Consider the following 26806-nt stretch of genomic DNA (forward strand, 5'->3'; position numbering starts at 1 on the left):
AGCACATTTAACTATTAGTCCAACTTCCTCTAGCCGAGGTTCAGATGGAAATAATTGCCTATGCGAAGTTAAAAAAAAATTCCTCCATGTATGAATAGGATTCTTTTATAGAAACGCTAATGATAGAAGAAAATTTGACCCTTTCAGAATCGAAAGGAACTTCTAGTTCCTTTAGCCTTTTTATGTTGCTAGAACCATATTTTCAGAGATTCAGATATTATATATGTATAAATGAGAATTATTTGCAGGCATTTTTCAAACAAGTAAGCTTTTTTAGCCCCACCTATCAAGGTCCCCTACATAATTCTTAGCATAAGATCTATTTTGACGATGAAGACTTTCCTTTGTTCCACGGAATCAGCTCACTCCAAGCAAATCATATCTTCAAGATCTCTTTCCTGTTGGAAAGAGTGGGGCAGACGTGCCCTGGGAAGAGATACATCAGGCCCGTCACCTGTCCTGAGGTGTGACTCAGGGTGAGGAAATGCTGTCACCTTGTGTTTCTTTCCGATCCCTGCACGCAACGGGAAGGTCCCCAGCACCTTTGGCATAATGAAAGATTGTCAGGATACGGGAAGCCCATCAATTTGATCTTCACTTTCATCAACATAGCAGATGATGGGGCGGAGTGGGAATTGCATTAGATTTTGCTTGGGATAATTCTTTCTTTGCTGATTTCTGGAGTGGGTGGACAGGAAGACATCTCTTCTTTTCCCTTTTAATGCACATGCTTTTAAAAGCTTAGCTGATTGTTGCAATCCATCATTGCCAACAACCAAAACACTCCATTATTTCAATCTGTACATTTTACCATTCATAGGGCATGAGATGGGGAAGGGGGGCAGCAGCAAAGATGATCTGCTATTCTTAGGAAGAGATTATTTTCAAAAATAAAAATTAGCCCTAGCTGGTTTGGCTCAGTCGATAAAGTGGACTGAGGAGTCCCAGGTTCGATTCTAGCCTAGGGTATGTATCTCGGTTGCAGGATTGATCCCAGTCCCTGTTGGGGCATGTGAAAAAAGCAACCAATCAATGTGTCTCTTTCACACCCATATTTCTCACTCTCTCTAAAAATCAATGGAAAAATACCCTCAGGCGAGGATTACAATGAATGAATAAAAATTAAAGGCAACTTATTGGGGAGAGGAGGCCACTTATCTGTATCTAACACTCTGAAAAAGAACCAGTCATAGTTACCTGTATCTAAGAAATTGCAAGTCCGAAGATGAATTTCAGATACTAAGGACCTAAAGAGTTCACTTAATGTCTAAATGCAGAACTTTAAAAAATCTCTTCTTTTTCTTCCCACTTAATTTCACTTTGCCATTACTTTAATAAGATTTTTGAGAAGCAATTCAGAGGTATTTGATCTTTAGTGAGATTCACTTAAATGTAAAGACATCATACTTTCTCTTTCCTATTGAGATTCAGAGCCGAATATTCCCAGCCCACACCGGGAAAGGGTTAGGTTCCAATTGTTTCCTTTGTTTTTAGTGTTGTGGGCACAGCTTCAAAGGTCTGGTTGGGGAGTGATCCGATCATCTCAATAAGAATGGAAATTTGGATCCATAGAGTGTTGGCACAAACCAGCTTGTTGAGTCAAAACCAAAGCTGCTGGCACCAAGGCGGTGATCTGTATCTGCCCAAAGGTAACTGAAAGGTGGCAGAGGACTCTGGGCATCCTTATCCCTTAGCCGAGTGGTGCTCACATTTCTGGTTGTGATCGGCTGGCACATCATGAAATAAACTTAGTGGGTTTCAACCAGTATTAAAAATATCAGAAATGATGCATGTTAAAGATTGTTTCATTGACCTCAATCTCTATCTATTTACCTAACCTTCCTATTTATTAACAAATCTGTGTGTATTTTACATTGTCATTTAACATATATGCACCCATACATAAACACCTGAAACTTACTCTTGGTTTTTGCCAAAAAGTTTGAAAGCCACTAACTTGGTACATCATTCCATCTACTTGGTTTGATGGTCACCCAAACTCAGCAATTTGAACAAAATGAGCCCAAGCTGGTTACCACTTCCGAAGGGAAAGAAAATTATCTCTCTCTCTCTTTTTTTTTTTTTAATATATTTTATTGATTTTGTACAGAGAGGAAGGGAGAGAGATAGAGAGTTAGAAACATCGATGAGAGAGAGTCATCGATTAGCTGCCTCTTGCACACCCCCTACTGGGGATATGCCCGCAACCAAGGTACATGCCCTTGACCGGAATCGAACCCAGGACCCTTCAGTCCCCAAGCCGACGCTCTATCCATTGAGCCAAACTGGTATCGGCAGAAAATTATCTCTTTACTAGCACACTGTATCACCGTCACTCCTAGTTCTTCAATTGTACAAATAAAGGCGGCCATGCTGGAATTCAGCTCTTTGCAACGGGATTTAGAAAGTGTCATGGAGAGAGTTTAAGAGTAGTTAATATTATCATCTTGAGGACGTCAGTCACACAATCTGACCCATGAGACGTATTCTCTGCCTCTGTTCTGAGCAGCATGAAGCTTTTCCAGTTCATCAAAAGATTTCTTATGAATCAGTTTATCAGTTTATAAGATTCCCCAAGATTCTAAGAACATCAGAGTCAGCAATAAAATTTAGCTTGAGCCAGTAAGATTTCCCAAAGGTCTAACTGCAGGTTTATGCCCAGTTCCCCAAGAAAATAAAAATGACATAAATGCATTCAGTGGACTAAACACCCAGGGTTATTTATACATTAAAAAAAAAAAAATCTAGTTTCTTAAGATGATACAGTTTTCCTTAAATTCACTTCTTTTTGTTATAACTTTTTCTAATATATGATGAGCTACTTTGAAAATAAGCCACCACTACTATGGAACCATTAATTAGTCAATTAAAAACTTTTTAAAAAAAAAATATAAAATGTCTGAAGGGAAAATTTCTATTTCAAATAGCAAAACCCTTTTTAGAGATTTTGACCAGTTTGCTCACACATGCTATAGGAGGTGAACACACACACACACACACACACACACACACACGTGAAAATGGATGTAAGGTTTCTCCTCTCTCCAGCTCACCCTTTACCCCAGTGAATTTTGAAGCTTGCATCACCCTGGAGGAAACTGTAATTCAGACTCACTCTCTAGCTCTGTATTAAGCAGTCAACCTCACAGCTTGCCAGCAAGGAGAGGACTTCTTATTTTATCACTGAAACATATTATCTCACTCCTATCTCAGCCAACTGCCTCTGAACAGCTTGTCTAAAGAATGATACTATAACAGGTCTAGACTAGATAATCAACTACTCTCTTCTGGTGGCTAAAAATCACTTAAAACAAAAATGTAGATGAACAATGTATTTATATAACACAAGTCTTGAAAAGTCTATGAAGAATCTACATTTCCTCAGATATTATGGATAACAAGGTATTTTTCGAAAAGTTTTTTCAACATCTGAGGATTATTGGAGGTAAATGGGAAGTGATACACACACACACACACACACACACACACACACACACACACGTGTGTTTATATATATATAGCCAAAAGGAAGTCTTGAACCTGAGCCTTCCCAGGGTGGTGATCACCTTACTTAGTAACTGGGTAGTGTATTTAAGTATGAGAGGCAAAGAAATCCCTTATTAAGTACTGTTAACACAATGGCAAAAGGCATACCCCTCACTCCAAAAGATTCATGATATGTACTAGCAATCATGAACTTTTTAAGTTGTCAGAAATGCATGTATGTAACAAATATGTATGAATTCTGTTGTAAATAACTGGATGTTACTGCCTTACACAATATAATTTGGTAGACTGTTTGTAAAATGTCATCATTAGTGGTTTTAGGATTGTCAGTCACCTCTTCAATGGCAATACTGGCTAAACACACATACACGGTAGCCTCTAGGTTGGCTTTGAAAGCACCAATTAATTTGCAGCTTTACTGATGATTCACAGCTCCTGACACAGCACCTTGTAAGGGATGCGAGAGCACTCCTGTGAAGCCGAACCCACATTTCCCAGGAAGATACCCGCTTTCCTTCAATGAATCCTAAAGAATGAATTTGTCTTTTCGTTATTAAAAAAATTTTAATTTTAAGTTCTATGACTTTCTGAGTCATTTTTTTTATTAAGATGAACTTTGGAGACTCCCCTTCCCCAAATATTCAGCTAAATATCTAGGGAGTCATTTTTAACAGGTTAAAAAAAAAAAAACCACCCACACTTTTGGTTAAGCATAATAAAGTAAAAATATAACTCCTCTTTTATAACTTAATAGGAAGAAAAGTTAAATGAGGTAAATTTCGGGCAACACTCATCATTAATAATTAATTATAGCACTGATTCTATCCATTATAAAAATAATGCCCAACAAATTAAATTTAACTTTCTTTGCTTCTCTTATCTTTATGCAGGGCCTTTCTGTTTCCATTAAGCCTTTTAGGGAACTTTATTAGGACTTTAAATATTAAAAAAGAAAGAGTCAGATTAACTTTTTAAATGGAAGTGAGATCATGTCACTTCTCCACTCAACACATTCCAATGGTTTCTGGCATACTTGCAGTAAAAGCCCAAGTATCCTGGGCTCTATGAGCCATTCTCCCTCCCTCCCCTCCAGCCTCACCTCCTTTTCTGCAGCCACTTCCCCAAGAAGCCACACCCAACCTCACCTCACTGCCTGGCAGTTACTGCTCCCTTGGCCCAGAACACTCTGACCCACACATCATGATATCACTTGCTTCCTACTTGCTATGGGTGTTTGCTTAAATTATACCTGTTTAGGGAGAACTTTCTTTGACCACCCTACCTTAGTTGGCCCCTTCCTAATCCTTCTGTTTACCTTAGTTTTTTCCCCAAGATGTTTTATTATATATACATATTATATATGTGTGTACAAAGTTATATATATATATATACACACACACACACACACACACACACACACACACACACCACAAAGTTACATATTATAACTTTTTGTTATATATGAATATGTATTATATATATCTTATAATGTTATGAGGATATATTATATGCACACTGTATAATTATTTGTTTGTTGTCTGCCTCTCTCCTTAGGTGTAAACCCCATTAGAACAGGGACTTTGCTTTGTACATTGGTGTTCCCCAGGATCTAAAAAGTACCTGGTATATAGTAGCTGCTCAGTAAGTAATTGTTGAATGAAGGAATAAACTTCCTTTTCAACCCAGGGGTACCTGCACCTCACATTCTGTAATAGCTTTCCACACTTCTCATCAAATACTTGATGGCATTCAGATCCTTTTATGTTTAATTTTCACTTTATAACATCTCAGTATCCTCTGACACTGTTGGAGAAGATGGAAGATCATCTGAGGAGAAAGTCAATGAGCCTCTCTCTAGCCACTGAGACCATTTTCTAACTGTCCTCTCCCATTAGGAAACTAAACAGAAACCCCAGAAATGTGAACACTCATTATAGTTTTTGAAAAAACTATTGAAAATACCCCCAATAAGCAGTGGTTAGTTTATTAATTATACCCAAGTACATGATATGAGACCAATAGAGCAATGCAACAGTGCAGTGGACTATTCTATTAAACACTATTTTCAACAATCACATTAAATGAGAAGGGGTAAAGTTACTTTCTAACAGCTGGCATCCTAATACAAATTTAATTAATTAATCTCCCTTGTAAGGTTAAGAATAAGTCATTATCCTCAAGTGAGCTTAGTAAGTACCCAAATTGAAATTCATATTTAAACGATGGTGGTCATATTTTCCATATGAGGATTTCATAGCTCTTTGTTAATAACTTACAGGATATGTTAATAACCTACATTTTTTTAAACAACTCTGCCAATATTTTTTTCATTGTGTTTAGGAACCTTGGAAGAAGGCTTATTCTGTGTGTGAGCACAATAATAGTTATAGTATAACTAAAAGCATCTTATCTTTATTCCTTAACACTTTATGCCTTCTAATAAATTTGGCATTTTCTTTATAAAAGTGTCCCATGCTCATTTTAGAAAACTAGAACGTAGAAAAGTGGGGGTACAAACCCCAAAACCACAACCACAGTTCCCATCATCATCCAAAGTCAACTGCCTTGAGCATTTTGATGGACTTCCATTTTATTCCTTTTTCTCATCCAAATTCTTTTTTAAAAATTAATTACTATGAAAGGCTTGCAGTCCAAGACAAGTCTTAGTATGACACCAGTGATGATATTTTTAAAATACCACATTTTCGAGTGATAAAAGTAACAGTTGGGAGATAGACCAGAGTGCTTTAAAAATTAACATTTTTCATAAAAATGAAAAACAATTTGGCTGAAAATAGTGTCAAAATTAACTTTCACATACCCAAAGCATGCCTACATGATAAAAGCATTTACAAGAGTACACATTTTCTTTTTTCTGAGTAAAATTTTCCTTTGCTTTTCTCTTGGCAAGTACCTAGCAATACATTAAAAATTAGTGAGAAAAAAATAATTTGTATGAGTCATGTTGCCTTTAAGACAAAATAGTTGTTATCTAAAACACATATAATAAATAATTCCTGCCTCTATGCTCTAGTGAAGACTGACAGCCAGAATTTGGACCTAATCTTTTTTTTTGTAAATTATTCTACTTTTGGACTATTGAACTCCCAAATTATTCTGCTTCCTTGAATATAGCCGATTTCCCTGAAAATTTCACCATTGCCTTTTCTGGGATCCACCCATTCATAAATCTTTCAATTGAACTTTTTTGGAGCTTAATTCCATTCAAGTTAAAAGAGAAGCAACTGATCTGAGTGACTCATTCCTGGATACATACAGCAGGGAACTAGATTTTTGCAGATGGATGAGTCATTTTAGCTGGATGGGAAAAAGATACCTAAGGGTACATGTAACAGAAGATGAAGAAATTGTGATGGTCATGGGTGCCAATAAACACAAGACATTAAAACAGAACCTCTTAGTCTGAAGTACTTTGATGTCTTAAGATAGATCCTACTTTGCTAACACCCCTTACAAGTTTTCTCCCTCCAACATTTTGATCTCTTCTAGCTGAAAAATATCTTCATTCATTTTTGATGATTTTAGATCTACCTTTTGTTTTTTCTGGGATCACATTTAAATGTGGTTTTGTTGAAGCTGATCTCCTTTTCCAAAGCTCCACATATATACTTAAGTTAGAAACTTCCAGAGAGGTTTGGTGTTGAGTGTTCAGTGCCAGAATGTACAAGGCAGTTTCTCCTTTGTTCAAAATGAAAGGAGCACAGTGATGATTTCTAATTACAAAAACAACAGAGGCTTATTTAAAAAATGGAAGTCCTTACAATTAGAAATCATTTGTAATCCTGTTTAAACTGACACAACAGTTAACATTTCTCCATCTACCATTCCTGTTTCATGGATATACATATTTTTACAAACTATGGGATCACAGCATTCATATGGGTTTGTAACCACTTTATGTTCTCATGAATTGTATGAAAAACTCATTTAACTCTGGCATCTAGCTGGAGGAGTTCATTGTAAGAAGATGGCTAAGAATCATTGCTTTATCTATATTTCTATTTATTTATTTATTTATTTATTTATTTATTTATTTATTTATTTATATTTTTAATAGGTTTTCATTGATTTCAGAGAGGAAGCGAAAAGGGGAGAGAGATAGAAACACTAATGATGATAGATAATCATGGATAGGCTCCTTCTAAATGCTCCCTACTGGGGACTGAGCCTGCAACCTGGACATATGCCTTGAGCGGGAATTGAACTGTGACCTCCTGGTTCATGGGTTGATGCTCAACCACTGAACCACACCAACTGTGCTTTTTCTATATTTTTAGTAGTTCACTTAATTTAGAGATTATTTAATTAGGGTCCAAGTCATTATATATATAAACGACAGATTCTAAAAAAACCTGTGATTTGAATACATATGTATCCCACTTTACTTTCTTAAAACTTTTAAAACATTATAACAGTAATGTAAACTAATGGTAAAAAAAAAAAAATAGTACAAAGGACATAAACTAAAATAATGAAAGAATAACTCTCATTTACTATCCCTCTCTTGCTCATCCAAGTCCCTTTCACACCTCAGTGGTAGTCACTGTTAACAGTTTATCTTTGAGGAATTATCTTGGCACATGTGAGCCCATTATGGGCACATAAAATGTACCACACCTCTGTTTTTTGTGTGTGTCTTTTTTAACATAAATGGGGTCATGTCACACATGTTGTCAGCAGTCAGCTTTTTGTTTATTTTTAAAATCTAACAATATATCTGGAACATCTTTTCAAATACATTTTAAAAATTAACTTCCTTAATAGCTGTAAAATTTTCCATCCTATGTCCCATGGTTCATTTCACCAGCTCCCTGCCTAGTTTGTTTTCAGGTCTTTTTGCCGCAGAACACTCCTTTGTCCATATACCTTAATCTTTGTCCACATACCTTAGTGTGACTTGCTCAAGTCTATTTGTATTCAATTCCTAGAATGGGGCTTTGGGGTCCAAGTTCCCAAAACCACATGGGGCATTGTATTTCTCTATAACTTAGAGAACTCATTTCTTAGTTACATGCTTAACAGTATTTAATGTAAGTCTTGCCTCATGTAAGCCTTACAATGGCTCATAATAGAAGGAGGGAAGGAAAAGATTGGGATGAGACAGAATGCAAACACATTTGGGAGTACATATAGGAGATGATTGCAGACGTGGCTGTATGGGGGCATCTCCGAGGCCATAGGTGTGTCGAACTCAATCAGAGAAGGGGCCAAAATCTAAAATCCAGCCTAAATCGCTGGCCGAATGGTTTACTGAACAGTCATAAACTGACAATGTCATAAACTGACAGCGGAGTGCAGTGATGACAGCGCGGTGCAGGCCACATTGCAAGGCCTGGCGGGCTGGATTTGGCCCGCGGGCCTTGTGTTTGACACATGTGCATAGGGCCTGGCCCTGCTATGTCCTGTACAGGTGGGGGCGGGGGAAGGTGTAAGACTAAAGGTGGACAGCCTGAGAGCTGTGGAAACATGCATAAGAAACAACTGAAGAAGTAGCGGAAAATTTGTGGGACTTGTTTCCCAGGCAAGAGGAAAGGCCATGTACAACTTGTAAATAATTTGAAAGAAAAAGAACTATTTCCATTTTGTGGGCTTTCTGAATTTCAGGACAGTCAGACCTGAATTCAAATCTGCCTCACAGTTTCCCATAGTGCTTACAAGACACCCCTATGTGAAATTCTGCTTTATTGGGATCAAAATATAACACTATTCCTCAATAAAATAATTTACTTTAAAAGAGAAGCTCATTTGATGGAGTGATTGGCTCACAGATTGGAAAAAGTTCTTTTTGAAATAATTCCAGCTTTTTAATATAAGATTAATGAGAGTTTTTTGTGCTTGGGAAGTCTATTATTACATGTGAAAAATCAGGATTGGATTTTCACATCAAATCATCTAAAGGCTTCTTATATCTCCATCTCCTACTATCTGCCCTCAGAAAAGCTGCCCTAGACTTTCTCTGGCGGTTGTCAGTTAGGTCTGTGTTTAAGGTGGAAACCACAAGCACACTAGCTCTGTGATCTTTCTCCTGTCAAGATAAAGCATTTAATTCTAAAAAGAGAGCTTCAGCATGGTAGTGAGACCAGCAATACTTCGAAAGGGCTTTACTGCACACCTTGTATTTATAGGCAGATCCATGTTAATCTGTATTTAAAAACCATTTTTTTAAACTATGTTTTGTAATCAAAGTCTTATCCGATCTCTCCTTTAAAACATTTAACATTAGTTCCACAAACAGCATAGTTGTTTTTGGGGGAACCCAGACAAATGGTGTCCAACCTCATGGTCTGTCATGGTGAGTGCCGATGATGATGCTATCCACCAAGATAGAAAAAAAACAGGATGGAGAGGAGGATTTAATTAATGAATTTTGGAGGGAAGGTATGGGGACAGTTGGGAGGTGGAGGACATGATCCATTTAGCTTGGGACCTGTTGAATTTAAAGAGCTTGAGAGACCTCTGTGTGGGATGTCTCAACAGACCAGTGGCTGGTGTGGTGAACCTGATATCATTAAGCAAATGCAAAGACTACCCTTCCTTCAGCGCTTCTAGTTAACATCTTTCTTTTCTGGATGATAAATTGAAAACATAAGTGATAAGTACTAAAGGAAACAGACCACAGGGCCAAAATTGCAGCTCCTGACTGTCACTCCAATAGCCACATCAAGGGAGGGCTGTGGTGTGACTTGGAGTGGGAATATAGGATGGATGTATTTGAATGAAAATAGATGGTCTAGTTTACAAATGGAATGGCTTTTTCCCTCTCCCCTGGTTGCCAGAGGGCAGTTGCTGTCTTGAAAAAGAATAAACATGAAGAAGAAATCTCATGCAATTCATAGCAAAGGAATGGGAGAGCATATTGTGTACACAGGGAAAGGGCCTTGTAGATGGAAGGAGCCAGTCCCAAACGGAGGCCAGGCTCACTGCATTGTGGTTTTCAAACACTCTCCACCATCCATTTTGCATACTTGAGAGCTTGGTCTATTACAGTACTAGTCATGCTCAAGGCATCTATCTCAGCAATCTGCAAAAGTAACGGCACAACCACAGGCCTTACGGAGGCCATGTAAATGCTGTGCAAAATATTTTATGTGAGCACACGCAACTCTTCTCCGGTCCCAGGAAGTTCCCAGGCATTTCCCCCCCTACTCCACCCCCAGGTGACCACAGCCTCAGTGGGTAACACGTATCTGAGAAACAAAGTCCTCACGCTGGGTTTTTAAAAGGCCTTTTGGATGTTTCCCACAAAGCAAAAACATGAAAGTGTTGATGATTATCTTCAACACGATGACTCTACCCCTGTGCTATCTGGGTGGAGATAAAGAGGTTTGGCCAACACCACAGTTTTCCTCCCAGTCTTTGTGGTTTTCTATAGATAGCTCAGGTGATGCAACCAAACTGGATAGAAATGTCTCCATTGGATAGGTTACTGCCCTTACCAAAGCATGTGCCTTTCCCCTGCAACTGTTGGTCTGCAGACACCCAGTTAGTTACACTTTTTCACAAGAACTAAACTGGACCCAGAGCTGACACCGCTTAATGTGAGACCTTTCTCTACAGAGTTAATGGCATCAGTAGCGCTCCTTGGGAACTCACCTACACTAAGACCAGAAGGGGCTAGCTGTGAGCCCACCATCTTCAGTCTGAAATAATATTATGTGGACTGTGAAGGTCCTTAGCAATGAAAACTTCTCCTTCTGGTAAACACCTGACAGACTAGAGTTCACCTCCTGCAGGCATATCAACAAAATGTCATACGCAAGGCAGAATCCTGCCTCAATTGGAAGCACAACAGGAATCAGCTACATCAACCTACATGCCTTTTGGTTCAGGACAGTGAGCTCGTGCTGCCGAAGGAAATGGTTCTGCAAATGGGAAACTGTATAATTGAAAGACCTCTGTCATCGTTGGCACTGCCGTGGTCTCTGAAGTGAATGCGCACTGGCTATCGATGGCCTGGAGGTGAATGCTTGGCATACAGACCCACCTGTTTGTGAATGAGCCAGTCAGCCCTACCAAATGCAGAAATACCATCATCAGCACACAGCTTGGTGAATTTGCATGTAAGCAGCCAGATAAAGAAACTGAACGTCCAGCACCCCCTTCCTGGCCTTACCCTCAACTCCAAGTACCCGGTCTTTCAAGCATCACTTACAGTGCCTTGTTCCTTCCCCAAGTCTTGGTGGGGGTGGAAGAAATTCAGGGGAACACACCTAGACTCCACTTGGATCTCCCCCTGCACTAGCATATAGTTTTGGCCGAACAAAGAAAATAAAAGAACCTAGGTAGTCACAGTATGTCACCGATGGCAGAGCTTTTGAAAGAGGGGATGTGGAAGAAGGTCAGAGACCTCCCATTCTCTTTCTACTGGAAACCCGGCCAGGACTACGCGTGGGTTCTCCTGACTCTCAGGAAAGAACTTTTTCCTGTGAGCCACTGCTGATCAGATCACCACGCACTTCAGCGGGAATAAGTTTTATTTAACCAGGAGGTCTCTAGACAGTTTCATCAAGCTATTTCTATGGCCCAAATGATCCATTAAAGATTACTGAAAAGAACATAAACAGTTTCTTTAACTTTCATAACTGAAAGAAACATTCCAAGTGACTATGATCACCGACAGCAAAGTATTACAGGAAGAAAAATAGAAATGGAAGAGAACAGAATTAGAATGTTATTAATAAATAGTACAAATCCTGGCTGGGTAGCTCAGTTGGCTAGAGCATGGTCCTGACACACCAAGGTTGCGGGTTTGAGCTCCGGTCAGGGCACATACAAGATTCAACCAATGAATGCATAAATAAGTGGAACAACAGACTGATCTCTCTCTAAAAATAGCCAAAACTGGTTTGGCTCAGTGATCTCTCTCTAAAAATATAAAGTCAATAAGTAAATAAATAAACAAATAATACATTCTTATCTTGTAAATTCTTTGAAATGCCTTCAAGGACTACTTTTGATTCCTATATAAAAAAAGGCATTCCCCTGTGTTCCCAATTCCTATGAATAGAGGCATACGTTGGACAGTGAAGAAGGCTGGTAAAAGGACTCGTTTAAAATACGGTGTTGGAGGATTGCTCTATGGATATCCTGAACCACCAGAAAGACGAACAAGAGGGTCCTACAGCAAATTAACCCTGAAACATCGCTGGAGGCAACACTGAAGCTGTTCGATTTAGGGCACATCATGAGAAGGCAGGGTTCTTTGGAAAAGACAATAATGCCGGGAAAACAGAAGGCAGCAGGATAAGAGACGACCAAATATGACATGGACTCACTCCATAAACGAAGATGTAGGCATGAGTCTGCAGGAGCTGAGCAGGGCTGTTGAGGACATGACATTGGGGACATCACTCATCATAGGGTCACCAGGAGTCAGAGCAGAAGGCAATCCGTCAGTAATAGTTCAAATGCCAAATGTGGGTATGTGTGGGCAAACACTGGGGAGATGTGGTTACCGCTGGTGACGCATTCTCTGACTTAGTGGGCACCATGACAGGGCAGAAAGAGGGAAGATGAACTGTGCAGTTCTGCGTTTGAATTCCTATGCTGCCACTCACCCACATTGTGAGTTTGAACAAGCTCTGAAATCTCTCTGCAAAAGGTACAAACTTCTGGTCATAAGAAAAATAAGTCATAGGAATCTGATGTGCAGCATGGTGACTGAAGTTCACAATACTGTAATGTATGTTTGAAAGTTGCTAAGAGAGCTCTGCCCGCTGTGGCTCAGTTGGTTGGAGCCTCAGCTGGTGCACCAGAAGGTTGCCGGTTCAATTCCTGGTCAGGGCACATACCAGGGTTGTGGGCTCAATCCCCAGTAGGAGGCATGCAGAAGGCAGCCTCTCACCGGTGTTTCTATCTTCCTCTCCCTTCTTCTCTTTCTCAAATCAATAAAAATATTTCTTTAAAAAAGAAAGTTGCTTAAGAGAGTAGATCTTAAAAGTTCTCATCACAAGAATAAATTTATAACTATGTTAGGTGATGAATGTAAACTAAACTTATTGTGATAATCATTTTTCACTATAAGCATCCAATTATACTATGTACCTTGAACTAATACAATGTTATATGTCAATTACATAGCAATAAGCTAGAAAAGACTATTAAATCTCTCTGAACCTCTATTTAGTCATCTGTAAATTGAGCATAACTTCTGTCAGAATGAGGTGTTTACAGAATTAAATGAGATGGCATAGGTCCTGTGCCTGACAATTTAGAATAGGGGTGTCGAACTCAATCAGAGAAGGGGCCAAAATCTAAAATCCAGCCTAAATCGCGGGCCGAATGGTTTACTGAACAGTCATAAACTGACAATGTCATAAACTGACAGCGGAGTACAGTGATGACAGCGCGGTGCGGGCCACATTGCAAGGCCTGGCGGACTGGATTTGGCCCGCGGGCCTTGTGTTTGACACATGTGATTTAGAAGGTCCTTGATAACTATTAGCTTCCCTCTCTGTACAGAATAAATTTGTTTAATCAAAAAGGAGCTTAAGCTACAAAATGATACATGCCAACAATACCCGATGTTCTATTGTTTATCCGTGACTTAGTCTGAATGTAAAAAAGAACCTGGTATGTTTGAAAAAGGATTGAAGAAAATGCCTTGCTGTAATCCAGGGCAGCTTTGGATGTGTCTCCCTTGAGGGATGAGTTGGGAAATCTTAATATAAAGAAGTGATGGGCACATTTTTAAGCCACTGTCTGAAAGAGGTCATTCATATCTGGACAGTAGCATGGCAGGCTGGGTTAGTTGCAGCTGGCACTCTAATTCCAGGCATCATTTATTTAGATTTCAGAAAAGTGTAGGACATGGTACCGCTCCTATTAGATTGATGGGCAAATAGAGAGAGGACAATGGATCAAGAATTGGCCTGGGAACAGGCAGACCATGCCAAAGCAGCTTTTTCTTTCTTTCTTTCTTCCTTTCTTTCTTTCTTTCTTTCTTTCTTTCTTTCTTTTTTTTTTTTTTTTAATATATTATATTGATTTTTTACAGAGAGGAAGGGAGAAAGATAGAGAGCTAGAAACGTTGATGAGAGAGAAACATCAATCAGCTGCCTCTTGTGCAACCCCTACCGGGGATGTGCCAGCAACCAAATGTACATGCCCTTGGCCGGAATCGAACCGGAATCAAACCGCAGACCGACGCTCTACCCACTGAGCCAAACAGGCTTCAGCCCAAAGCAGCTTTTTCATTTGACATCAGATCCTGCTTGGCATCTCAGGTCCTAAAGGGATCTAAAAATTTCCCCATGTTCTTTGCTCTCTGCTTGTATATTATAAACAACAACAATGGAAAGAGGGCTTTTAAAAAGAAGTTAGCAAATAATGGGAGTCGGGATTTACACCTCTAATTGTTGATACACTCTACACTCACTCTGAGCCCCATCTGAAATAACAAACAGAAGCGCCAGTGACTCCGAATGCTGTGAGAGAATTCCACGGAGACCCACATTTCCCTTCACACCCGCACGGGTTGTGTTATTGTGTTTTGGCTTAAAGCAGAGCAAACAGACTGGGACTTCAAACGTCACAGTGTTTGAAAGCCGTGCTGAGATAGACACTCTTCCCTTCGCAGCAGACACAGGCAGCTACAGGGGCAGGGCTCCTGCTCCCCTCTCAGAAGCACCACCCTCCGCACCCTGACCAGCACCCGAACTCAGAACCTTTCTTCACTAGCATGGTTCTTTCACAGAGCGAGACAACTGTGCATTAGACCAAGTGCACAAAACTACACACGGCCTGTGATTCTCTCTGCCCCAGAACAAGAGAGTTCTCCTCTTCCTTTTGCAAAATCACCACCAGCAGCACCACCACCCAGGGGGCACTCAGCATCTGTTCACAGCTTGAAGGGTATTCCGTCCCCACGCCGCTCCGGCAGGTGACAGCAGCTTCTAAATCGCCGTGTTATTAAGGACGCTGGTATTACCTCTAAGACATTCATGGCAAGTAAAGACTTTAGGTCTGGCCTTCTCTGGTTCGCAGGAAAGTCATTCTAGAAAAAACAGTGGCAACACCAGAGGCCAAGGCACCGTGCAGCTCTGTGTTGATTCTGTTTCCCTGGCATGGTGGCAGCTGTGTGTCTCGGATACCATCTGCCGAAGGCACATGCCTAGTTAACTGTGCTATTCTCGATGTCTCCACAGCCCACGGTCCTCCCCACCCTCCCTGCTTAGCGATCCCTCACGTGGCTGCTTCCTTCTCCACGCTCTGGCCTTAAGTGAGCCTCCTGTGAGGGACAGTGCCCCGGCCCCATGGTCTCACGCCAAAGTTTGGGAAGAATTTCATCCCATGGATAGAAGGGATATAAACGTATACCAATCTCTACCGTTGAATGAATGCTGTGGGTTCTCAGCATTTGCAAGGGATTTCTTAGATTGGAACTAGGCCCATGGAATCTCATTACTTATGGTCTCTACTAATTGGGAACCTGAGGTAATTCTCCGGACTGACATTTATCTTTGCAGTAGAGGCCCGATGCACAAAATTCATGCAAGAGCAGGCCTTCCTTCCCCCTGCTGCCGGCACCAGCTTCCCTCTGGCACCGGAGACCCGGGCTTCCCCCTCAGCCCTATTTTTGCCCGTAAGGTCCTCTGGAAGGACATCCAGTCTAATTAGCATATTACACTTTTGTTATTACAGAATATCTGTGGAAAGAAGTTTGCAAGGTACATAAAGGATAGAAATAATATTTTAATGGCACGGTTGAAAGCACCCAACAGAAGTGTTCTAAGGACTCTGGGGCCTTTGTTGCTATACTAACCACAAATTATTTTCTGCTTAGTCACTAAAGCCAGCTGTCTCCTTCCTGGCCTCCTCATTTCTGCACAGTCACTGTCATTCCTTAACTCCACCTGCTCATGGCATAGCTAGCCAGCCTCCCAGCCCAGTCAGCCACCCCTGTCTCCCCATCTGCCTCTCCGCCCCTCCTTTCCTTCTCACCCAGGCCCTCATTACTGAGGCTGCCCCAGCGCCGCATCCCCTCTGAACTCTGCTCTCTTGTCATGTCTTCTCCAGTGATTCAGCAATGTGCTGCCCACTTGGTCTTTCAAAAACTTCTGTATGAATTCGTGACTCTTATACCGCAGAACATAAGATCCTCAGCAATACCGTCAAATCTCCTTGTCCCCAGCATAGCATTTCAGCAGAGGACTAGAGTAAATGTCGGCCCACTGTATCCCAGACCCCTGGGCTTAATATACTTTGGAATTCATACTTTTCCTGATTTTAAGACGATAATATGGTGCACAATGCATATTTTCTGCAACACTCCAGTGGACCTTTATAATCAAGTACTGAATGTTGATATTTCTGCAACAAAATGCATGAATTCTACCCTTGGCCTATTATCTACAGACTATAAATAGGCTCCCATCACCGAGTAATTTATTTTAAAAGTAGTGGTTGGGAGAGCTTTTGGGTTTCCGAGTTGTGGATAAGGGAGTGGGAGCATTTATTTAGCAGGGGTATCATGTCCAGCCATCACTGCCCGAAGCTGAAAAGAAATGTTTACTTGGGAAGTCTCCATGCTTCAATAATTTGTTAACTCAGATTGGTCTTCTCCACAATTGGTTCAAATGACTGAGGCTTTCCTTACAAAACATGTCTTCAGCTTACAGGAACTGCGTGCTCACAGGTTGTCCTGATCATTTGTAACTTTTCTCATTTTAACGCCACTTGCCAAGCATGGCCTCCTGGCTTATTTGTAAAAAGCCCCCGTTCACTTGTGGGTTTTGGTATAATGTAAACATCACTTGGCTTCTCCTCTGCCTGAAGAGAGGCTTTCTGAGGGACAGAGGTTGGCTCTCCCTCTGGTGAATGGTGCGTTTACGTTTCTAAAATCCCCGCTGTGCTGACTTTCCCCTCAAAATAAGTTAACTTTTTAAAAAATATTATTTATTGATTTTTTTATAGAGAGGAAGGGAGAGGAAGAGTTAGAAACATCGATGAGAGAGAAACACCAATCAGCTGCCTCCTGCATGCCCCCCACCGGGGATGTGCCCACAACCACGGTACATGCCCTTGACTGGAATCGAACCCGGGACCCTTCAGTCCGCAGGCCGACGCTCTATCCACTGAGCCACACCGGTTAGGGCAAAAATAAGTTAACTTTTTAAGTGTAAGTTTATCTCATTTGTAATAGAAGTCTTCCAAGCAAATGACAGAAACGCCGCCTGTACGCAGTGAGACATGTGCTGATATCGCTCTGACCGTAAACCCATCTTAAAATACAACCAAGCCCAACACCGAGACCGCAATGCAGGGCCGGCACATCCATCACGGGCTCGGGCTGGATGGGTAACAGCACTCCGACCAGCAATTCCTAGGCAGTTATTTTGACATTAGAAAGTCACAATCCATCAACTTAACAGCAGGGCGATAATTTGGGGACCAGGGAGATGGCTATTCAAAAGGACACTGTGGGAAGTAAACAATAGTTCCGAAAGCCCTGTTTGAGAATGAAGACATCAACTAAGCGGAATTTCCTTCCACCCCTGGAACCGGGTGTCAGGTAATGTGTTTTTGGGGACGTGTGTTATTTATGGTGATTGGACTGAAAAGTCCTGTGGAGCTAAACAGCATGCGGGTTGCCTGGACTCTTTGCAGATGAGAAGAGATGGGTCTGTCGTCACAAGACTGAAGGGCAACAAAGCTGCCCTTTCCCAACTGTCTGTTAGACACCCCTTCCGATGACTTGTGATGCCCAAGCCAACGTTTCTAAGATGCTGCTTAGCTCTTTCAGAATTGCACAATACTCAGATCTCCAGATATCTGTGATGTGACCCAGCTCCTTGGCTGTGTGGAGGACACCTGGACTTATTTTTGCAGGGGTTCCCGGCCCACACCCCTGCTGCTAGACCCCCCTGCACACGCACTGAGCCATGGGCTCCCACAGCTCTCCTGGATGAAGGAATGGGTGTGGAGGCCACCGAGAGCTTCTGAGGTTCTCCCTGTGGCTAGGAGGAAGGTAACCACAGCAGGTGTTGGGGTGGGGGTGGGGTGAGTAAGGAGTACAGGCTGCAGGGCAGTGGTTCTCAAATGTCCTCATTTCATAATACCTCCGAGGACACCCACCAGCTCTGAGGACGATCATGCTGTTGATAAGGGGACAACAAACACATCTTTCTTTTTACTCTGGAAAGGAAAGAGGAAGAGTAGATAAGAAATTATGTACTGATGCTCAAATGGCAAAAAGGAGCGTCAGATGGATATAAGCAGACAGTCTAAGAAGAGTGAAATCTGGGGGCAAGGTTGTCTCCACAGAAACTGAAGCGGTCTTTGCAGCGGCCCACGCCCCACGGGGTCCTGACCTGTCCCGCCTGGGCCACACCCCCCCCCCCCCCCCACCTTCCCGGCTGTCTCCCTGAAACACTGGCAACGTGAAAAGCAAATTATTTTCAGGTTACACTCCGCTATTTCAAAGATTAAGAACGTCGCTGCACGAACGAAACACCAGCAGGTAAACAACAATGAGCCGCTGAAGCAGACGGAGAGCTTTCTCACCGTCTGCATTTTCCTTTAATGAACTTTTGTGGCTGCTGAAATTGAGTTCCTCCCTCTTTTTAAAAACCCGGCTTCCTCATATGAATAACACATGTGAGGATCAACACATTCACCGAAAGCTTCTGAAAATTCACACGTTTCAGAAAAGTAATTTTTCAGCGATCAATAGTAAAAGCAAAGCCAACGGCGTTTCCATACCTGGCGCTGGTATTCTCGCATGGAGCGCGGCGTCGCTGGGCAGCAGGTCTTTTGAATTGGAGGAGAACGGTGATTGTCTAAATGTATCTTCTGAAAAGAAAGGGCTGGGGGTCGGGGAGGAGGAGTGAAGTTTAGTAAATTAAAGTTATTGAAGGTACCCAGAGCATCAGCCCCAAACACACACACACACACACACACACACACAAATACTGGATAATGTATTTTTTTAAATGGTGTTCAGAGACCTTAAGAAGATTGTGCTTAAAACAGAGAAAGTATATTACATCAGACAACTCCCATGAGCGCATTCTGCTGCTAGTTTTTATGTCAGGTAAATATATGACATATTGTATTTGAAAGATGGTTAAGCCTGCAGTCAGGACAGATGAGCACTGAATTTTACAGTTGTGTTATATGTTCTGCGAGTGTGTTAAGCTCAAAGGAAGAATCAGAAAGGCCTGTCCGAGGTTCTTCCCAGCGTGGCGATAGGTTTGCCCTGGCTCACCCTCATGCTGGCACCTGATCCCTTAGGGATCAACAGTGTGCCTTAGCAGGGCAGATGGCTGGAGCCAGGGGCCGTTTCACTGAAGGAGACACCTCGAGGGTCCCTGCAGATACGGAGAGGCGTCTTAGGATTGTCTTGGTTTGGAAGGAGTTAAAGCCAGCTAATGGGGCTGCCAGAAGGATACCGGGAGCGCCTTCATTTTCCATGAAACTGAGGCCCTGACTTGAGTGATTCTCAGTACGGGGGCTGGAACCAGGGACACAAACACCCAGCCAGGGTTTCCACTGACACTACAGCCACAGTGAGCACAAAGCCCGCTCACACCATCCATCTTCCGTGCCTCCAACATAAACTGTAAAGAAGTATTGTGATCACATGCGAGAATGCTGGAGTATCCAGCAGCTTCTAAGAACTGGCAATACCTACTTATAACAGGGAACATTTCATCGAGGGAACTGGGTACACAGGTGGTGGGCAGTGCATAGGGAGCAGCAAAGCCAGCCGGAGGTAGGGAAAGCTGGCGGCCACCACCACCCTGAGGCGATAGGGACAAAAGGACATAAATGGGAGCTGGGGCCACACGGAAGGCGCAGCTGCTGCAGAAGACGGAGAAACACCCTAGCTCTTCCTTAAGCCCCACCCCCATCTCCCATCAGGGCTTCCGATTGGCTGTACCATCCCAGAAGCCAAACAGCCCGCAGGGATCAGGCCCCCTGCAAACCCACAGATCACAGGAAAGAAAAGATCTGAGGGCACACAAACCTAGGATTCCATGATAAGTGCTGCTTTCTAAAAAACGCCACAAGGCTATGGTTGCTATTATTAAATGTTATAAAGGAGACAGTAAGATAAAATGAAAGACATAAATATGTTCAAAAAGTAAAACATACATTAATAAACATATAGTTTTACCGAACAGTTAGGCTAGGTTTAATGCAGCGTTGTGTTGCATACATTTTTTGTTTTGTTATTTTTATCTTTCTCGCCCCCTTTCTTTATTGATTAAGGTATTACATATGTGTTCTTATCCCCCCATTGCCTCCCCCCTCCTGCTTATGCCCTCACCCCCCTGGCGTCTGTGTCCATTGGTTATGTTTATATACATGCATACAAGTCCTTTGGTTGATATCCCTCACAACCTCCACCCTCCCCTACCTTCCCTCTGAGGTTTGAGCATCTGATCAATGCTTCTTTTTAGTTATATCTTACACAAAGACAATTTAATAGGCTTAACAACAAACTGGCTGTAGGCTAGCAAGCACTGGGGAATGGGGAGACACAACATTTTATGCCGAACATCTCGTAACCTGTAAACAATACAAACACTGAAAGGGAAAGGCCATGCAGCATGGAGACTAAGAACATGCGCTTGAGAGGACGCAGTTCTGGGTTCGAACTCCAGCTCCCCCACTCAGAGCTGTGTGGCCCTGCACAAATATTAAACTCTCAGAGCCTGCACATCTTGCTTCTAAAATGGCAGGATCACAGTAACCACCTCGCAGAGGAGCTGTGAGGACCCATCAAGACCCTCCATGGAACATGCTTTTCCCAGTGCCCAGCAAACAGTAAATGCTCCAGAAATGTGGGCTGTTTGTTATTTGCCTCTGCCTACCTGAAGGAGTGCAGAAATGAAACATGCCTCACAAAATGGCAAGATGTGCCGTTTCCTTGAATAAAATAAATGAAGAAAAGGTTGCTCTGATTTGGAAGGGTCAGCTGACTACTGGAGGGACGAAGTAAAGCTTCAATATTTCATGAAGAAAACTGTTGAGAGTCAGAGCACTTTTACTGGTGAAGATGTAGAGACGTTGGAGGATTGTTGGTCAAACCCAGAGTGTAAGATTTCTCAGTCCCACCTCCCTAGTTCTGAAGCTTCCACAGGAGGCGACAGGGACCGTTCACATGGACACACCACAGGCTGGGCCTGGGCACAGGGTGAAGAGCAGGCAGTGAGCCTGCCTGTTACTGTCATGCTGGCTGTGGCAGTTACCTTGACATCGGAGAGTCCAGGGGAGCCCATGGGGAACTGTTTGGTCTGAAATGTGGAGTCTTCCATAAGTCGCAAGAGGGTCCCCCTAAAGGCCATCAAGACTGTCACCCTTCTTGCCACAGAAAAACATTGCCCTCATTCTCTCGGGTTCACAGTAACCGTGAGTGAGCGCCTACACTATGCCAGGCCTGGGAACAGATCGCAGAGAGCAAAGAGGTCTGTGTGCACAGGTGAAAGGGAACTGTCACGTGACTAGTGCTGAGGACGGGAGGGGTGCAGAGCTACCTTGGGGGCTGGCCTGGCCAGGACGACCAGGAGGCTTTGCTGCAGAAGCCACAGCTGTAACGCTCCGAGTTCATGTCCACTCAGTCCGGGAGGTGGGTGTGCAATGGGTTACACAGAGTTTGGAATTGGAAGGATCTGAGGCTGAATGCCATACTGGCCACTTACAGTCAAGTGACCTTTTTCAAATCAATACTCTCTCTAGCCTCAGTTTCATCATTGGAAAGAGGTTTAAAAATACCATCTCTATAAGGGTGCTATCCGCGTTAAATAAGACATTTCATGTTAAAGTTCTTAGTGCATGTACAGTAAACATGTTTACTGTACATGCACTAAGTATTGCTTACACTGTTCCAAGGTGCTCTGTGTGTATTAACTTCGCTTAAGGACCCTATGGTGTAGCTGCCACTATTATTATCTGTATTTTGTACAGTGGAGAAACTCAGGTACAGCGAAGTTAGATAGCTCTCCGTGCCATGAGCGGAGCCAGCATTTGAATCCAGGCAGGCTGGCATCCAGTGTGCACTCTCACCCGCTAAGCTGCCTCTGTGTGGTCTCTTAGCATCTAGGCAACTCATGGACAACACAGAATCATGATGCTTGGAACGGACAAAACAAAGGGAAGGAGGGGGCAGGAGGGAGGAGGGAGGATGGGAGCAGCCACTTCAGTAAGCAGGATCCTGGGACACTGAAGGAAGACTGCATCAATTGAGAAGTTGAACAAGTGAAAATAATTTTAGTCTTTACTTCTCTCTAGAAGTTAAGGGATGCTCCACTTTTCGAATATTCCCACAACACCGGGGATGGGGCAATTTGCAATGCTAACCCTTCTCCACTGCCTGTACCCACTGCTCCTGGGGGCAAGCTCCTCGCCATTATGAAGCCCACATGAGAAGGGAAGGGTAATGAGGCCATGAGGTGTTGGCCAATCTCTAACTCAACACAAATATGAAGCTCATGGTGGCACTACGACCGCCTAGATTGGCACCCATGCCTCAGGAGGAGAAGGAGGAGAGACCAAACCAGGAGCATGCCCCATGGAGCATGGGCTTGCTCAATGGCTTTAGATCCCCAACAACACTGGTCATCTTTCTGGTGCCCGTGCTCTGAGGACAAGAGACCACCCTGCAGCTTCGTGCCGAGTGATGCAATGTTTAGCGCTGGGATGGTGTTCCTTAAGCTCCTTTTCCTGTGCGGGTCACCCATTCTCAGCAGTTGGCACAGCTTTGCAGGGGATGAAGCCGGCACCCCGTTCAGGCTGCAGTGCTTGAGGGGCGGGGGAAGGTGGTGGGGAGGGAAGGCCCAGGAGGTGCCCCACACAGGGTGAGCTGAGTCTGAATCTTCCCAGGTAGAAAAATACATGAAACACAGCTTCACAATGTAGTCGTCTCTGACACAGGTCTGTTCAGTCCTCAGTTACCACTGCTTCCACAAAAGGAGCCGGTTTGTGCATGTTACAACCTCTCACTTCCTGACTCTCCTGAACTTGAGTCATATTACTACGAAAAAGCCTCTCCATTAAAAAGTGAGTCAAGGAAGTGGAAAAGGGCAAACACTATTAAAAATTGATCTATGGCCGAAACCGGTTTGGCTCAGTGGATAGAACGTCGGTCTGCGGACTGAAAGGTCCCAGGTTCGATTCCGGTCAAGGGCTTCTACCTTGGTTGAGGGCACATCCCCAGCAGTGGGTGTGCAAGAGGCAGTTGGTCGATGTTTCTCTCTCATGGATGTTTCTACCTCTTTATCCCTCTCCCTTCCTCTCTATAAAAAATAAATAAAATATATTTAAAAAATTGATCTATGATCAATATATTTGGTTAAAAAGTTGGTAAAGGAGCAGGTTTAAACTAAAGGTTAGTGGGGGGAGGGGGGAGAAGGGGATCTGTCACTTAGAGAACAAATCACCATCTACCACAACATGCCCCTGTCAGCCCTGCACAGTAACAGGTTCCCCGGAAGATGTAGCTGATTCGCATACACATTCAGTACACATTCAGAAGTAGCATCTAGAATGTATTGGTGTAGGACTGCCCAACAAACCATTATTTGTCCTGCTTTGTGTTACTTAAAAGAGGCAAAAACTTATCTATTCAATGTTCTTTTCTGGATAAACATGAAATGGAGATTAAAGGTGTGTTTCTGTAGAAAATCTTCAGGTTAAAATACGTGACTGGGCAACTCCAGGCATTAGGCGGCCTGGGCTGTAGGGTCAACAGCACGGGGCTTCAGAACAAAAAGATTTACAGTTAATAATAAAACAGTCCATAAAAGATTATGACTCTAAGTAGCGATACGTTTTGCTAAGTGCCAACGTGGCACCGGGATCTCTACTTTTAACATCCGAGGGCCCACAGGGAGCTCGCTGCCCACAGACCAGCCGGCTTGCCACCCCTCCCCTAGGGCCACCGTGAAAACCAAAACAGCAGCCATTCTCAGTGAGGTGGCCATAGCAACACAGAACTGAAAGGAAAAGAAGAAGGTGGACGCAATATGTAAGGGAAAGTTAAGAAGAAAACATGTGTTTAGTAATGACACAATAATTTTTAAGGAACGACAGAAGAAGTATTTTTTTTTTTCTTTTCTTTCTTTCCTTCTGGAAGACAATGATAATAACTCCTAGGGCTGAATTTGGAGATGGCAAATTGAAAAGAAAGATTAAACACAGGGGAAATGAAAAGATCTTGCTCCAGAATGATTTTTTACTCAGAACATATAAGGATCTACGTATTTTAGGGTGGAATGAAATTCTATTAAATGTAAGGGTTTCTGGTACATCATCCTGAGTGACATCCTAACTTCAATCCCCACAGAGACAAAATTTTCTTTAATGAATAAAAAAGATGGGGTATGTTCAAGTGAAAATACTTGAGTCTCCAGCTTCCATATTTTTTTCTAAGAGCTGGGTAAAATATGTCTAAAAGAATTTGGACTAGTTTTTAATATTTTTAAAATTGATTTCATAGAAGAAGGGAGAGAAAGAGAAATAGAAACATCCATGATGAGAGAGAATCCTTGATTGGCTGTCTCTTGCCCGCCCCACACTGGGGATGGAGCCGGCAACCAGGCATGTGCCCTGACCAGGAATTGAACCGTGACCTCCTGGTTCACAGGTCGATGCTCAACCACTGAGTCACGCCAGCTGGGCTGGGTTAATTTTTATATCGCTTTGTTTTATTTTAAGGAAATGTCAAGAATAAGTGATCTGACTCAGATATTTCCGAGAAGCCACATACTGTGAAAGGAGAGTCAGCAGCCCCATTCTGGGCTGGAGAAGGGCCGTGGGAACCAGAGAAGTTACCTCTCTCTGGCTCCTCACTGGCAGGCCCCAGTATGGCCACCTCACCACAGGCTGTCACCCCCCTGTTAGCCGGGCCTTTCTGAGTCTTCACTTAGCTCCAGCCATGTACTCAAGTGCACTGAACTACTTGTTCTTTGTATTGGTATATCATGTTATTTTTAAAGATCTGAGAGTCCATGTGCAGGTGTCCCCCCTCCCCCCAAAAAATGTACACACACTTTAACAGCTGGTAGCTCAGTTTTGAAAATGAAATGTATTCTAATAAACACTGCCTTTACAATTATTCAAAGTGTGTATGCACATTTTTTGGGGGTCACCCTATATTTACCTAAAACCATTGTGCTGGCATTTTTAAAACTCTGACCTCTGAACCACTCAGACCTTGAGACATCCCCAGGAGTGACACACTGCATGGCATGCTGAAGTGTACAGGAAACACTAATTGAAAACAATCCTTCAAGCCTCCACAAGACACGGCAATAGACCAGTTATTCCAAGAGTAAATCTCACTCTAGTTCAAAGACTTTCTGGATGTGTGGAATAGGAGGCGGAAATGGACACAGTAACTTCCATTTGGAATCTCCGTGTATATATAATGAAAGTAAAGGAAATGACAACAAACCGGAAATGTTTTCTTTGAACAAAACCCAGACCTTGCTAACAATAACAGAATACAGTCCTTGCCAAAAACAAGACTTTTTTTTTTTTTTTTTTTTGTGCTCAAAACCTTTTGCAACAGATCAATGAAAAAAGATGGGATTATTTGAAGATAAGAAAGCAGGGCAAATATTTGGATTAGTTGTAACTACCTTCTCAACATTTCCTTAAAGACTTTAAGGTCAAAAGAAACGTTTTAAGAAGCAGGAGCAGCCTGCATGAAAATATATTCACAATCAACAACAAAAACATTGCCACTTTAAAAAAAAATTATTCATTGTTTTAAAAAAAAAAGGAAATAAGATGATTTCATTTTCACCTTAATTATCACAATGGATGCAGGTCAGTGGACATAGGGGTGGAGAAGAGTGCTCAAGTTTAACAATGACTAGGCCCTGGCTGGTGCTGCTCAGTGGTTAGAGCATTGGCCCAGGCACCAAAGGGTTTTGGGTTCAATTCCCAGTCAAGTGCATATACCTGGGTTGTTGGTTGTCTCCCCACCCCCTGTCAGGGCACATGTGAGAGGCAACCGTTTCTCTCTCTGTCTCTCACTCCCTCCATGCCTCCTTTCCACTCTCTCTAAAAAGCAATGGAAAAAATACTCATTTGTGAGTATTTAAAAAAAATTAAAAGAAAATAAATGCCTGGGTGGTAGTGTCTCTTACCTAATGACAACCCTGACCATCCAAATAGTAAATCCCCTATTCAAGCTTAAAACTTACAAAACAGAGAAGACTTCCTGTGACCCCAGTGGGCCAGGCCTGGAAGTACGGTCATTGATTAAGTTGGGTGGACACATTTTCAAAGAAAGAACTGTAGTGAATAAAGGTGAATTAATGGCCAT

General features: G+C 42.5%; 1 protein-coding gene across 6 annotated transcripts in view; it reads right to left on the reverse strand.

The window, feature by feature from the left end:
• The window catches only part of ZNF827 (zinc finger protein 827), a 162361-nt gene that overhangs the window by 38506 nt on the left and 97049 nt on the right, over positions 1-26806 (reverse strand). For all 6 annotated transcript variants that reach the window (XM_084884282.1, XM_084884283.1, XM_084884284.1 and 3 more), the window contains exon 8: positions 19231-19334. In XM_084884282.1, coding sequence (XP_084740408.1) covers positions 19231-19334 — 104 coding nt within the window. The remainder of the gene's footprint in view (positions 1-19230; positions 19335-26806) is intronic.

This window comes from Pipistrellus hanaki, assembly GCF_964339955.1.
Source record: "Pipistrellus hanaki genome assembly, chromosome: 5".
Taxonomy (NCBI): domain Eukaryota; kingdom Metazoa; phylum Chordata; class Mammalia; order Chiroptera; family Vespertilionidae; genus Pipistrellus; species Pipistrellus hanaki.